The following is a 13,988-nucleotide window of genomic DNA, read 5'->3' on the forward strand; positions in this document are numbered from 1 at the left end:
ATTTTGAGATATGGAAGCAGCTAAAATAATTCAAAGTGATTGCCTCTGAGAAGGCAGAAATGGGAGGAAGGAGACTAAGCACTGCTTTGGGTTTTTTTCTTCTTCCCTTTTTTTTTTTTTTCTTACCAAACTTTGCAGAACCCTATAACTCTTGAAATTTGTGCATGAATAATTTTGATAAAAATTAAAAATTAAAGAACACTCATATCCTGAAATTGAGGGATACTAGCTTTGAGAATTTATCTATCCCACAGATAGACTAACATATCTGCATAATGACATTTTTACAAAGTTATTGATTGCAACATGATCTATAAGAAATGATTTAAATACCATCAACAAGGGCTCATTAAATAAATGAAATATATTCATTGCAATACTAGATTGCCTATTTTTATTTATTTTTTATTTATTTATTTTTTTAAAATTTATTTGACAGAGAGAGAGAGATCACAAGTAGGCAGAGAGGCACCCAGGCATCCCTAGATTGCCTATTTTTAAAAAGAGGTGACTTGATATACATGTGGCAGTATCTCCTCATTGAAAAAGAAAAATGCAGAAAATGTGCATGGATCCTACCATAGGAATAAGAACAAGAAAATACTTGAATAGAAACTCTAGAAGGTAGGGCCGCCTGGGTGGCTCAGTGGGTCAAGCCTCTGTCCTTGGCTCAGGTCATAGTCTCAGGGTCCTGGGATCAAGCCCCGCATTAGGCCCTCTCCTCAGTGGGGAGCCTCCTTCCCCCTCTCTCTCTGTCTACCTGTCTGCCCTCTTGTGATCTTTGTCTGTCAAATAAATAAATAAAATCTTAAAAAAAAAAAAAAGAAAGAAAAGAAACTCTAGAAGGACACACCAAAAAAAAAAAAAGGTAATATTAGTTGTCTCCAGGAGAGAGAACTTGATGGCTAATGCAAAGGGTAGGAGTGTGACTTACTTTTCACTACTATACCCTTTCATACTTTTAAAATCGCAGGTTGTGTGATAATATTACCTATTAAAAATGAATTTTTAATTAGAAAAATTTTATTACAAAATGCAAAAACCATACAATTAATTAAAGGAGCCCAACAACAAAGTAAATGTGTATTTACTAATTAGTAACGGTATCAATGAGGATTCTCCAGAGAAACAGAACCAATTTATATGTACAGAGACAGATTTATTTTAAGGAACTGGCCCTCACGATCAAGAGGGCTGGCAAGTCTGGAAAATGTGGGGCAGGCCAACAGGCTAGAAACTCAAATAAGATCTCTGTTACAGTTTGAAGCAATGCCTTTTTCTCCAGGAAACCTTAGTTTTTGTTTTAAGGCTTTCAATTGACTGGGTGGAGTCCACCCACATTATGTGGGTTAAGCCGCTGCCTTCGGCTCAGGTCATGATCTCAGGGTCCTGGGATCGGGTCCGCATTGGGCTCTCTGCTCAGCAGGGAACCTGCTTCCTCCTCTCTCTCTGCCTGCTTCTCTGCCTACTTGTGATCTCTCTCTGTCAAATAAATAAATAAAAAATCTTTAAAAAAAAAAAGAGTAATCGTTGTTACTTAAAGTCAACTGATTGTAATTGTTCATCACATCTGCAGGATACTTCCACGGCAATATCTACACTAGTGTTTGACCAAACAACTGGGCACCATAACTCAACCAAATTAACACCTAAAATTAACCATCAGAATAACCATCAATGAAGGTCGAGTTGCAAAGCATTGAAATTGCTATGCAGGGTTTTTTTTAAGAAAGTAGGTATTTGATACAAGAAAGGAAATGCTCACAGGGGTGCAATTTTAGAATGAGCATCTGGGAGAGTGATCCTGGAACTGCTAAATTTACTGCCACAGTAATGGCCTCTTAATATTTTAGAAACTATAGTGTGTAATCTACAGATGGTGTAGATAACTCAACATCTCCATGATCATGCTTGATATCTGTAATAGCCATAGAAACAGAAAGACAGCCTCCAACTCACTTCCAACTTCTAAATCTCACCAGAGCACATATAACTGATTTGTCTTAGAGCCCTTATTGCAAAGGAAGGTGGGAAATGTAGTGTTTAGCTTACCACACTTTGTAGAATGTTAAAGCATACCCCTGATGAAACTGGCTGGCAAACCAATCCACAGCATTTCCTGCAGCAACTAAACTTGTGAATGATGGTTTCAGAGAGGCCAGTAGATTAGTGCCCTTCCTAGCAGCCTTAAGCCTTTGTGCTTTTGGGGTTGGGTGTCATTGGCTTACTAATGCCTTTGCAAAGCCAGGTGGATAGAGATCCTTTCTTTCACTGACACAGTGACCAAGTATAATCATTTATACACCTTAAAGAGTATATTGTACCTGTCAAGAAAAAAAAAATCTCATGATACTTGTTTAAAGATGATAAAGAAGACTTTATTCAAAGAGGCTACTACACAATAGGGTTTTGTGGTCAAGGAGAAAGATCAGGTTCAGAATACAACGAAAACAAATAGAGATTTATAGCCAAGGAGCAGGATGGGCTCACAGGGTGGACGATTGTTAAGCGGAAACATCAAAGCTAGCAGGATTCTTGCTAGCCCAACTCAACCAGATTCCTGCTGAAGGCGGGCTAGGGTTATAAAATATCAAGGATGAGGGATGAGGAATTTGATTAAATATCAAGTCAATCAGACCAAAGGTGGGAGATTCTTGCCAAACTGACTCAGCAGAATTTTTGCTAAACTCGAATAAGCAGGGCAAGGACAGATCCCAAGGGCTAGCTAAAAACAGGACTCAGAGGAGCCTGACTAGAGGTAGGTCGAGGGCAAAGTCTTTGTCACATCTCTCCACACTCAATGGACAGAAATAATTGGGGAGGGATGAAATGTGCTAGCTGAACAATTTTTTCTCATGGTATGCCATGTGATAATCCTTGCCACATCTGGAAAAAAAAGGTCTTGATAAGCTGCCTTTAGGGAGCAGAAAACAACAAGGCTCCTAATGTTCCGTTCCCAAGACATCATTTACATCAGGGACAACAGATACAGAAAAGATGAGGGCACCTTGGTTTCCCTGGACTCCTTCACATGCTTGCAGTCACCTACAGGTCAGCAAGGTGACTCTGCTTCTAGGAGTTGGCTAGCTGCTAACCTGTGTACCACTGTTCTCTTCCACGTGGTCTCATCCTCCAGCAGGCCAGCCCAACTTTGTTGCCATGGGGAAAGCAGAGGTCCAAGAAAGAGGGTTGCAATGTGCGAGATCACATCTGGGGATCTAGGCTTGGAACTGGCATACCATCATTTTCATTGCATTCTATTTACTAAAGCAAGTCACAAGGTCATCCCAGTTTCAAAGGATAGGAAAATAGACTCAAAGACTGACAGAGTCACATTGTAGTGGAAGTAGTATAGTGGGGGGCATTAATTAGGTCCATAAAACTGCAATCAAGGGTGCCTGGGTGGCTCAGTTCGTTAAGCATCTGTCTTCAGTTCAGGTCATGATCCCAGCGTACCAGGATCGAGTCCCAGGTTGGGCTCCCTGCTCAGCAGGGAGTCTGCTTCTCCCTCTGTCCTTCACCCTGCTTGTACTCTCTCTCGCTTTCTCTCTTGCACTCTCAAATAAATAAATGAAATCTAAAAAAAAATTGCAATCAATCTATCACAGTGACTTTGAGTAAGTTACTTATCTATATAAGCCTAAGTTTCATCATGTCTTAAATGAAAGTAAAGTAACTTTTCATTTCATTTAATGAAATGAAAGTAAAGTAACATCTGAAAGGGTTTTAGTAAATAAGAATAATATACCTGTTCCAATCACTAGTAAGCACAGCATTTATTTATCTGAAAACCTTTAAAATACATTTTTTGGGGTGGGATGGGCAAAGAGAGAGGGCAAGAGAGAATCCCAAGCAGGCCCCACATCCAATGCAGAGCCCTACACAGGGCTTGACCCCATAACCCTGAAATCACGACCTGACCTGAAATCAAGAGTCAGATGCTCAACTGACTCAGCCACACAGGCACCCCATTTGAAAACTTTCTACAATAAAGTCATAGCTTTCATATTGTTCTTGATTCATTTCAAGTTTGTTTCAGCCTGAGGGCCTTTGCATTTGCCACATCCTTTGTCTAGAATGCTCTTGTCTCGGATCCTAACATGAGTAATTCTTTTCACTTAGGTCTCAACTCAATTCTTTTTTTTTTTTAAGATTTTATTTATTTATTTGAAAGAGAAAGATAACAAGTAGGCAGAGAGGCAGGCAGAGAGAGAAAGAGAGAAGCAGGCTCCCCACTGAGCAAAGAGCCCGATGCAGGCGGGGCTCGATCTCAGGATCATGACCTGAGCCGAAGGCAGCGGCTTAACCCACTGAGCCACTCAGGCGCCCCAGGGCTAAACTCAATTCTTATCCACACCCCCAACTCACATATGCCTCCCTGACCTGTCTATCCTTAAAAAGAGTTTGCCAATCTATATGAAGAAGAAATTTCATTATTATTTTAATTACATGAAACACTGAAAAAAGCCAATGAGTTTATCAGTAAGGCTAAATACATTATGATGCATTCATATCATGGAATACTATGTAGCTATGAAAAATCATGAAGCAATATAAGGTTTAAAAAAACAACATGAAGGAGCGCCTGGGTGACTCAGTTGAGCGTCTGACTGTTGATTTTGGCTCAGGTCAAGATCTCAGGATCATGAGATCGAGCCCCACGTCAGGCTCTGTTCTCAGTCAAGAGTCTGCTCTCCTTCTCTCTCCCATTGGCTCCTCCCTGATTTGCACATTTTCTTTCTATATATTAAACAAACAAACAAACAAATAGATCTTTAAAAAAGATCAATATGGATTTGTGGTTTACTCATTCATCTGGTAAATATTTATTGAGCATCTAGTATGTTCCAAACACTCTTCTAGAAACATGGATACATGCATAAAAACAGGGTCCTTGCCTTCATTCAACCCACATTTTAGCAATTCTGAAAATATGACAAACTTTATCACCTCAATAACCACCACTTCCAAGACAAATACCTAGAAATGTTGGATAAAAATATAATAAATATGATTGTAAATGCTTATTTTAAAGATGTGTTCCATTCTGATTCTGTTGCCTTTGTGTTGTCTCTTTCTGGAAGTTGGTAGGATTTTTCTTTGTTCCTCATGTTCTAAAAGGTCCTTATGATTTGTCATGATGTTGCTATATTAATTTATTAATTTAAAATATCTTGTTTTTAAGTAATCTCTATACCTAATGTGGAGCTTGAAGCAACAACCCTAAGATCAAGAGTCACATGTTCTTCCAACTGAGCTAGCCAGGCACCCCAGCATTGCTATATTTAAAGCAATTGTTCTGGGTACTGGATGGGCTTATTCAGTCTAGAATCTCGTAAATTTCAGTTCTTGCAAGTTTTCTTGAAAAATTTTCTTGATAATTTATACTCATCCATTTTTGTTGTTGTTCTTTCTAGAACTCCTGTTATTCAATTTTTGCTCTGAGTATTTTAAAGGTTAGTGTCGTTCTGATTCTGTTGCCTTTTTGTTTTCTCTTTCTGGAAATTTGTAGGATTCTCTCTTTGTTTCTGATATTATGAAAGTCCAAAACCATGAGAAAATAAATTTCTGTTATTTAAGCCACCCAGTTGGTAGTATTTTGTTATGGCAGCCCGAGCCGTGTAATATAGGGTTCCACTCCTCTGATAGATTTTCTTTCTTTTGGGTTGGTCAGTTTCTCTGCAGAAGACTTTCTCAAACTCCTGCCTGGAAGTTATAAGCTGGTCACTGATGTTCTCAGAGTCAAGTGGGGGGAAATGCACTGGAGGAAGCCTGTTCAGTGGAGAGATTTTGAATTAATGCCCCAGTATTTAGTACAGTATTACTGTCCTTAGCTGTGCCTGGTGTCTCACAATCCAAAGATCTCAGGAGCAGCCTCTCTAGAGGAAAAGCCTCCAGTCTTCTTCCAGGGTGGAAGATGGGGTGATCTAACTTCTTGCTATACAGACTTTCTTTTTTTTTTTTTTTTTAAGATCTATTTATTTATTTGACAGACAGAGATCACATGTAGGCATAGAGGCAGGTGGCGGGCTGGGGTTTGAGGGGGTGGGAGCAGGCTCCCTGCTGAGCAGAAAGTCTGGTGTGGGCTCAATCCCAGGATGCTGGGATCATGACCTGAGTCAAAAACAGAGGCTTAACCCACTGAGCGACCCAGGCGCCCCCATACAGACTTTCAAACAATATTCTTGCTTTTAAGATCATCTTCACCCACTCTCAGAGTAACATATTGCTTCAAATTTCTAAGTCTTTCAGAGTTCTGTACAAGAATTCACTTGATTCTGGGTTTTCTTGCTGCTAACTTAGGCCTCAGCATTCTCTAATTGCTAAGTCAGTTATTTCTCATCTATTTGCTTCCCATCTTCTAAAATTTTGATGTTGCCATTCCCTAGCCTCTTCCCCACCTCCTACCTTTCGCTACTATGAGTATTCAATATGTCCTGTCTAACCGGCTGTTTTAAATGTCCACATGGGAACATAAGACAAGACCTTGGATCCAAGAAACACTAATTGAAACTGTGATCCCTACATAAAGTCATGGCTTTCAAAGGAAAGTAACATCAGTGAAAACATAGGCTAGAAAAACACACACTGACCTGAAGAGGGAAATGACAAGAAAGATTTTAACCTTGACTCTGAGAAGGAAAAAGTATTCTCCCTTAAGAATTTACAAACAGGGGGGCGCCTGGGTGGCTCAGTGGGTTAAGCCGCTGCCTTCGGTTCAGGTCATGATCTCAGGGTCCTGGGATCGAGTCCTGCATCGGGCTCTCTGCTCAGCGGGGAGCCTGCTTCCCTCTCTCTCTCTGCCTGCCTCTCTGCCTACTTGTGATCTCTTTCTGTCAAGTAAATAAAAAAAAAAAAATCTTAAAAAAAAAAAAAGAATTTACAAACAGGGACAATGTCACATAATTGAATTTATATTATTAAGGAACCCCAAAACAAGAAACTGACATAAAAATTGGTCTCTATGTATATGATACTCCCAGAGGGCCTAGTCCTGAGTTTATGATGCTTCTAGAATGCTTGACTTTGCAGAGGCAAATGCAAAACCACTTTGAAAGTACATGCTCTCAACAGAGGCCTCTCAAGTTTCTCATGGCTAATTAATTAAGATGATCTCAAAATTCATAATTACAAAGAGGAAAGGAAACAATCATTTAAGTGATTAACACATAAACACACAAAGTAAGATTAGATTCCCAAGATCTTCATAACTACAACAATCTAATGAATACTGAATATGCCTATTTAAAAGTATGAGAGATATAAAAATATTTAGAACCATACATAAGTAACATGACATTATGAAAGAAGAACAAGAATCTTTGAAATGAATTAAATATGATTTCTAGGAATGACAAAGGAAATCACTGAAAATAACTTAGCAGATTGTTCAATATCAGATTAGACACAGCTGACGAGAGAGTTTGCATACTAGAAGATACATCCAGAAAGCAGCATAGATAGTTAAAAGTATGGAAGAGTAGGGCGCCTGGGTGGCTCAGTGGGTTAAAGCCTCTGCCTTCAGCTCAGGTCATGATCCCAGGGTCCTGGGCTTGAGCCCCGCTTCAGACTCTCTCCTCAGCAGGGAGCCTGCTTCCCCTCCTCTCTCTCTGCCTGCCTCTCTGCCTACTTGTGATCTCAGTCTGTCAAATAAGTAAATAAAATTTTTTAAAAAGTATGGAAGAATGAAAAAGATTAATAAAGAATAGAAAAGGGAGTCAGAAAGAAGTCCCAGAAGGAGAAAATAGAATGGCAATATTTGAAGAAATATTTGAAGGTAATATTTGAAAAAATAATGGCTTTGAAGAATATGTTGGCCATATACTCTAGTCTGCAAACCAAATGTCATTTTATACTACAAAATGTACATCATATAGACCATGTTCTCTCCCCACAATATGATACAATGAGAAAGCAGTAACAAACGATAACAATACCACACATATTTGAAAAATTTAACCTATACTATATGGGTCAAAGAAGACATCATAATAAAATCAGAAAATATTTAGCAATGGATGATAATGAAATCACTACATACCAAAATGGGTGTAATGCAGTCAAAGCAGTAGATGTGGAAATGTATTGCCTTAATAAATCTTTTGATTCTAAAATTGATCCCCAGGCCAGCAGGATGACCCAGGAACTTGACAGAAATGCAATTTTCTGTCTCCACCCAAAGCCTATTGAATTAGAAATTTTGAAGGTGGGATCTAGAAATCTGATTTTATCAAGACCTCCAGGTGATTCTGATGCATGCTTAAGTTTGAGAACCACTGCCTTAAATGTATATATTGAAACAAAAAGAAATATTAATAAAAAACACCCAACTCAAGAATTAAGAAAAAATGTTAAAATCAATCTAAAAGTAATAGAAGGAAGGAAATAATGTTAACAGCAGACATTTCCTTTGTAATCTATTTAAATGGCTTTAATTCTATGATAGGATCCTTAAAGAGGCACTACCTTTGCTTCCAGGTTGTAACATTCCCAGTTTTCCTCCAGCTTGACTCTGACTAGGTAGATTAACAGTCAAGGAAATTGGGTAAAAAAGAAAGTAACATAGAGAACAACATTTCAAGATAATTCATTCTAGATAACTATCCAGATATATGTGTATATTTTTTCTAGACCAAATCATAAGAAAGTATTAAAAATGATTTTCTTTGGGGAGGAGGGACTGGGAGTAAGTGGAGTAGTTTTAATTTTTCTTTTAAAAAATTTTTTAATGAGGGGCGCCTGGGTGGCTCAGTGGATTAAGCCGCTGCCTTCGGCTCAGGTCATGGTCTCAGGGTCCTGGGATCCAGCCCCGCATCGGGCTCTCTGCTCTGCAGGGAGCCTGCTTCCTCCTCTCTCTCTGCCTGCCTCTCTGCCTACTTGTGACCTCTCTCTCTGTCAAATAAATAAATAAAATCTTTAAAAAAAATAAAATAAAATAAAACATTTTTTAATGATTTTATTTATGTATTTGAGACAGAGAGAAAGCATGCACACACAACCGGGAGAGGGGGACAGAGAGAGATGGAGGGAGAAGCCGACTCCCCACTGAGCAGGGAGCCTAAGGAAGGACTCGATCCCAGGATGCTGGGATCATGACCTAAGCCGAAGACAGACGATTAACCAACTGAGTCACCCAGGCACCCCTCATTTTTCCTTTCAAAATATTTCTACATGGGCACCTGGCTGACTCAGTTGGTGGAACATATGACTTTTGATCTTGGGGTTGTGAGTTCAATCCCCATGTTGGGCATAGCCCTTACTTTAAAAATAAATAGAGAAACAAATAAAATATTCCTACCAGGGCACCTGGGTGGCTCAATCATTTAAGCATCTGCCTTGGCTCAGGTCATGATCTTGGGGTCCTGGGATGGAGCCCCAAGTCTGACTCCCTGCTCAGTGAAGAGCCTGCTTCCTCTTCTCCCTCTGCCCCTCCCCCCTGCTCATGTGTGCTTTTTCCTGCTCTTTTGCTCTCTCTCAAATAAATAAAATCTTGAAAAGTATATTCCTATTAAGTTTGAATTTCTAATCTTTTATTTTCAAAAGCGATAGCAGGACTTATTTGAACTATGATATTATAGGTAATTAAAAAATTTTTTTTTAAGATTTTTATTTATTTGACAGACAGAGATCACAAGTAGGCAGAGAGGCAGGCAGAGAGAGGAGGAAGCAGGCTCCCTACTGTGCCGAGAGCCGGATGTGGGACTCGATCCCAGGACCCTGGGATCATGACCTGAGTGGAAGGCAGAGGCTTTAACCCACTGAGCCACCCAGGCGCCCCTATAGGTAATTTTTATTTCTTAATCAAAAAAGCAAAAACAAAAAGACACTTGGTTAATATTATTATTAAAACAATAAAAACAAAAACATTTCCCAGGCCTGGATTGGGTCAGATTCCCCCCCCCCCCCAACCCCCTTAATTCACAATCTCTTTCTCGGAATTAACTAGCATGCTTGATAAAATGTGTAAGCAATTTTCTGATAAACTCTAAAAGAACTGAAGACTTGTTCTAAGAAACCCATTCACCTGTCAGTCAAGACCCTAATTACCTCTAACCTAATTTTCTTTTGTTCCTAATCTATTTTTATAAAATGTCCCTATCAAGAGTAAATCTTGATAGATTTGGCTTACAGGCTACTTTCCCTTTACAGCAACATTTATAATAAACTTTGAGATAAGTGCCCATAACTAAATTACTTGGAAATGTTTTCTTGCCTAGTGTTTAAGTATGTTTCAAACCCTCAAAGAATCTGGGTAATGTCCGCCTCAGTTACAGTCTGAAAGATGAGGGCATGATGAATGACAGGGCCATAGAACTATAGGAATAGAATGTGATTCTTCCATTCTTTCCACGATTATCTGTCAGGCTTTGAAAAGTACTTGAGCGATTGCCACGTGCAGGCACCGTTCCAGGATCTGCAGTTACAAACAGGAACAAATAGACTGAGGGTATAAAACTACAGTTCCCACAATGTCTTGCTCTTCAGCTTCTTCCCAGGTGAGGGCTTCTTTCCGCCAGTCTCTTCCCAGGATTCTAGTGGTACAGGAAAGCCCCGCCCGCTTAGCTGTCATTTGCCTATGTTCTGGTTAAAAGATGGACTACAACTCCCAAAATGCCTTCGTGGGGCGCCCTATAAGGGCTCCACCTGTTTCCCGGTCGTGTGGCGGAGGACTACAGTTCCCAGAATACTCTGCTTCCTCTTTTGGGTGTTGTTGCCCCTTTCCCGGTGCCGGACGCGGTAGAAGCTAGCGAGAGTGCCAGGTTCTGGGTTCTCTGTGTCCTTCTCCGGGGCCAGGACGAGGCAGTGACTTGACTTTTGGGCGCCGAGCCCGGAGGGAGCGCAGGAGGCCGCTTTTCCTTCTGTCCGGCTTACCTCAGACTACTCTCCTTCTTCCCCAGCGCGGCCGTCTGGACGACTCCGGACTGACTGCCTCGGGCACGGGTGGCAGTCTCGGCAGCCAGCGCTGTGGTGAGGCCGCGGCCCTCGGGACGGCGGTAGCGGCGTCAGCGCTGGTGAGGAGGAGGAGGGAAGATGGCGTCGGAGCTGGAGCCCGAGGTGCAGGCTATCGACCGGAGTTTGCTGGAATGTTCGGCTGAGGAGATTGCAGGGGTGAGTGCCGGGACCGAGCGGGGACTTTCGGCCCTCGGAGGCCGCGCCCCGGGGGAGGAACCGACTCCTGGAAATCTTGGAGCAGCCCTGCCCTGACTTGGGGCTACGACCTCGCCGGGCTCTCTGTCCTCGCCTTGTGGGTAACGGCCCGGGGAGGCCACCGTGCCTGCCCCGCTCCTTGCTTCCTTTATCTTCTAATAGGCTGCAGAGCCGTGCTGGGCGCCAGCCACCTTTGCGTTCCCTTTCTGCCTAGGAGAACAGACAGCTATTCCTCCACTATTCCTTTTTTGCCCCCACCCTCTCATTAGGTCCCCAGCACGAGGGCCTTTGCTCTTTTTGCTAGCTCCTGGAAGAGGGAAGGGGAGACGCTTCCTGGTTTGGGGGTATAATCGTCCTACTTCATCTGCCTAATTCCTTTTCCGCAGATTAGCGGAGCATTGCCTCCTCCACCGAAACATGCTACCCGAAACGGGTTCCTACTTTGTTCTGGGATTGTCCTGGGCACCAGAGGATGCAAACGGCGCTGTTCTCCCTTCATCCCCTGTTCAGTGCATTTTTGCACCGGTTTGGTCAGTCGACAGCGTTGATGAACGTGCGGAAAGTAGTGTCTGGGCGTGTTTACTGAGTGTGAGAAAGCAGTAGTGGAGGCTGGGAGAGTAAGAAAATAATTTTTTAGGAGCTGGGGTTAGTTGGGTGGAAAGAATTGTTATGTAACTTTGAGAGAGCAGCTTTCAACAAATACAAACCAATAAAGTGAGTTTTGGTCACAGCCTAGTGGGAGCAGTTAAATCCCAAACTTAAACATTCAAAACCAGTATTGTAACGAAAGTGTATTATGAATATGCTCTTGTAAGTAGCAGAGTTGTAAAATGATTACTTTAATAAACTTGATGGCATCTTTGCTCAAGAAGGACAGGGAACACCATTAGAACAAATTGTCCAGGATGGTTATATAGACCAAAACAACCTAGGCCTCACCTCTAAGGTCTCCGATTTAAGAAGCTTAGTTTCTGGGGAGGGAGGGACCTTTGAACACTTGTCAACTGTAATGTTAGGAACAAAATTTTAGTGGGGCCCTTTGGAGCTGTTGGTCAGTGAGGCGTTCTTTCTGTGACTTGATGAAGACACTAGAGGCAGAGTGGAAGCAGTTGACAGGAGTAGAGGTGAAGAGTTTAATATGTTGTTGAATGATGACTCTTGGATTTTATTTTTTTGAAACCAACTTGTTTAGTGTAGGTCTGTTTTCATATACTTTCTACTTAATATTGCAACAACCTGAGGATTTTCATCCCTTTTCTAAGAGATGTGAAAAAAGAAAAAGTGTTACAAGTAAACAGTAAAATGGTCAGAATGACAGCTATTCCCAATCTGTCACTGTGTCAATATCCATATTGATACTTTAATCTGTTGTCTACCTCAAAGTGTTGTTTTTACACGCACCAAATTATGTGTGTGTTGGCCCAGTGATACAGGCTGTGTGCTTTATTTTTGCAGTTCTGAAAGTGCAAGCTCTCAAGTGATTGGGAGTTTGACCAACTTGTTGAAGTTCCTGTGAAGACCAGTTATAAACGGTGTTAGAGGGCAGTGCAATAATTCTTGTGCTGGGAAATTCTCAGGCAGATGCAGAGGGAGAAATTAAGGGAAAAGCAATAAAAATTTATTGAGTTTGTGAAGATCACAATCTGAGCCACGTTTTACTTTTGTTCTGTTTACTTTTAAATGGCTTTCTGAACAATAATACGAAAAAAGTATTTAGTCTAAAGACCAACAGAAGTCCTCAAAGAATATGCACACTAATATTTAAATACAAGGCTCTTCCAGCTGTGTAACCTGGCCTTAACTTTGTGAGAGATACATTGTCTGTATTTAGTTAAAATGACATAACACTTACAGCTGTTCTTTCAGCTTGGGCTACAGCACAGCTCTATATCACAGATTGAAATGAATTAATAGTTTTCTCAAGTTAAAAGTAAATTTTAGAGTAAACAAAGCAGTAATTGCAGCCTTTAGACCTTTGTTACTGGTAATTTGTGGGATCACATCCATTTAAAATTACTTAATAGGCTTTTCCCACACTTTATTTAGACACTGCTTTTTAAATTTCTATTATGAGGAGGAAGGACTTTTGTGATTTTATGTATCCTGACAAGCATTCCTCACAAATAAAAGCCTTTAAGCACTCTCTTTGATAGTCGTAAGCTTATCAATTATCTTAAAGTGGCCCTCTCTTCTCAGTTTTCTCCTTTTCTTGGTAGAATTGATTGCACAACAATACGACTTTCCCAGCGCTTCTACATTTTTTACTTCACAGATTTTATCATCATGTGTACTAGTGGATGATTGTGACTTAAGAAGTACGTATATTGTTTTTCCCCAAACCTAAAATACATATTCATTATAGAAGTTTTATGTCGAGTTTTATGTCTATATTGGATACTTTTTGCTTTTTAAAATTTTGACGGTTTTATACATAATTCAGATATATAAATTCAATTTAGTGTGTTTTTAGTGTATTCACAGTTGTGCAACGTTCACCACAATTTTAGAACATTTTCGTCATCCCAAAAAAGAAATCCTATACCTATCAGTAGTCACTTCTGTTTTCCTCTAAACTCTGAACTAAACTACTTATCTATTTTCTGCCGCCATCGATTTGCTTATTCTGAAAAAAAAATTTTTTTTAAGATTTTATTTATTTATTTGACAGAGAGAGATCACAAGTAGGCAGAGGAACAGGCAGAGAGAGAGGGGAGAAGCAGGCTCCCCGCTGAGCAGAGAGCCCGATGTGGGGCTCTATCCCAGGACCCTGGGATCACGACCTGAGCCGAAGGCAGAGGCGCCCCTATTCTGGAAATTTCATATAGATGGAAGTATAACAA

At 40.7% G+C, this 13,988-nt stretch overlaps 1 protein-coding gene across 6 annotated transcripts in view; it reads left to right on the forward strand.

Annotated features, from left to right (window-relative positions):
• Positions 1-9,933: 9,933 nt before the first annotated feature.
• UBR2 (ubiquitin protein ligase E3 component n-recognin 2) overlaps positions 9,934-13,988 on the forward strand; it is a 125,816-nt gene continuing 121,761 nt past the window's right edge. For all 6 annotated transcript variants that reach the window (XM_046004495.1, XM_046004494.1, XM_046004497.1 and 3 more), the window contains exon 1: positions 9,934-11,109. In XM_046004495.1, coding sequence (XP_045860451.1) covers positions 11,032-11,109 — 78 coding nt within the window. In that variant the 5' untranslated portion in view covers positions 9,934-11,031. The remainder of the gene's footprint in view (positions 11,110-13,988) is intronic.

Source organism: Meles meles, chromosome 5, assembly GCF_922984935.1.
Source record: "Meles meles chromosome 5, mMelMel3.1 paternal haplotype, whole genome shotgun sequence".
In the NCBI taxonomy this organism is placed as follows: domain Eukaryota; kingdom Metazoa; phylum Chordata; class Mammalia; order Carnivora; family Mustelidae; genus Meles; species Meles meles.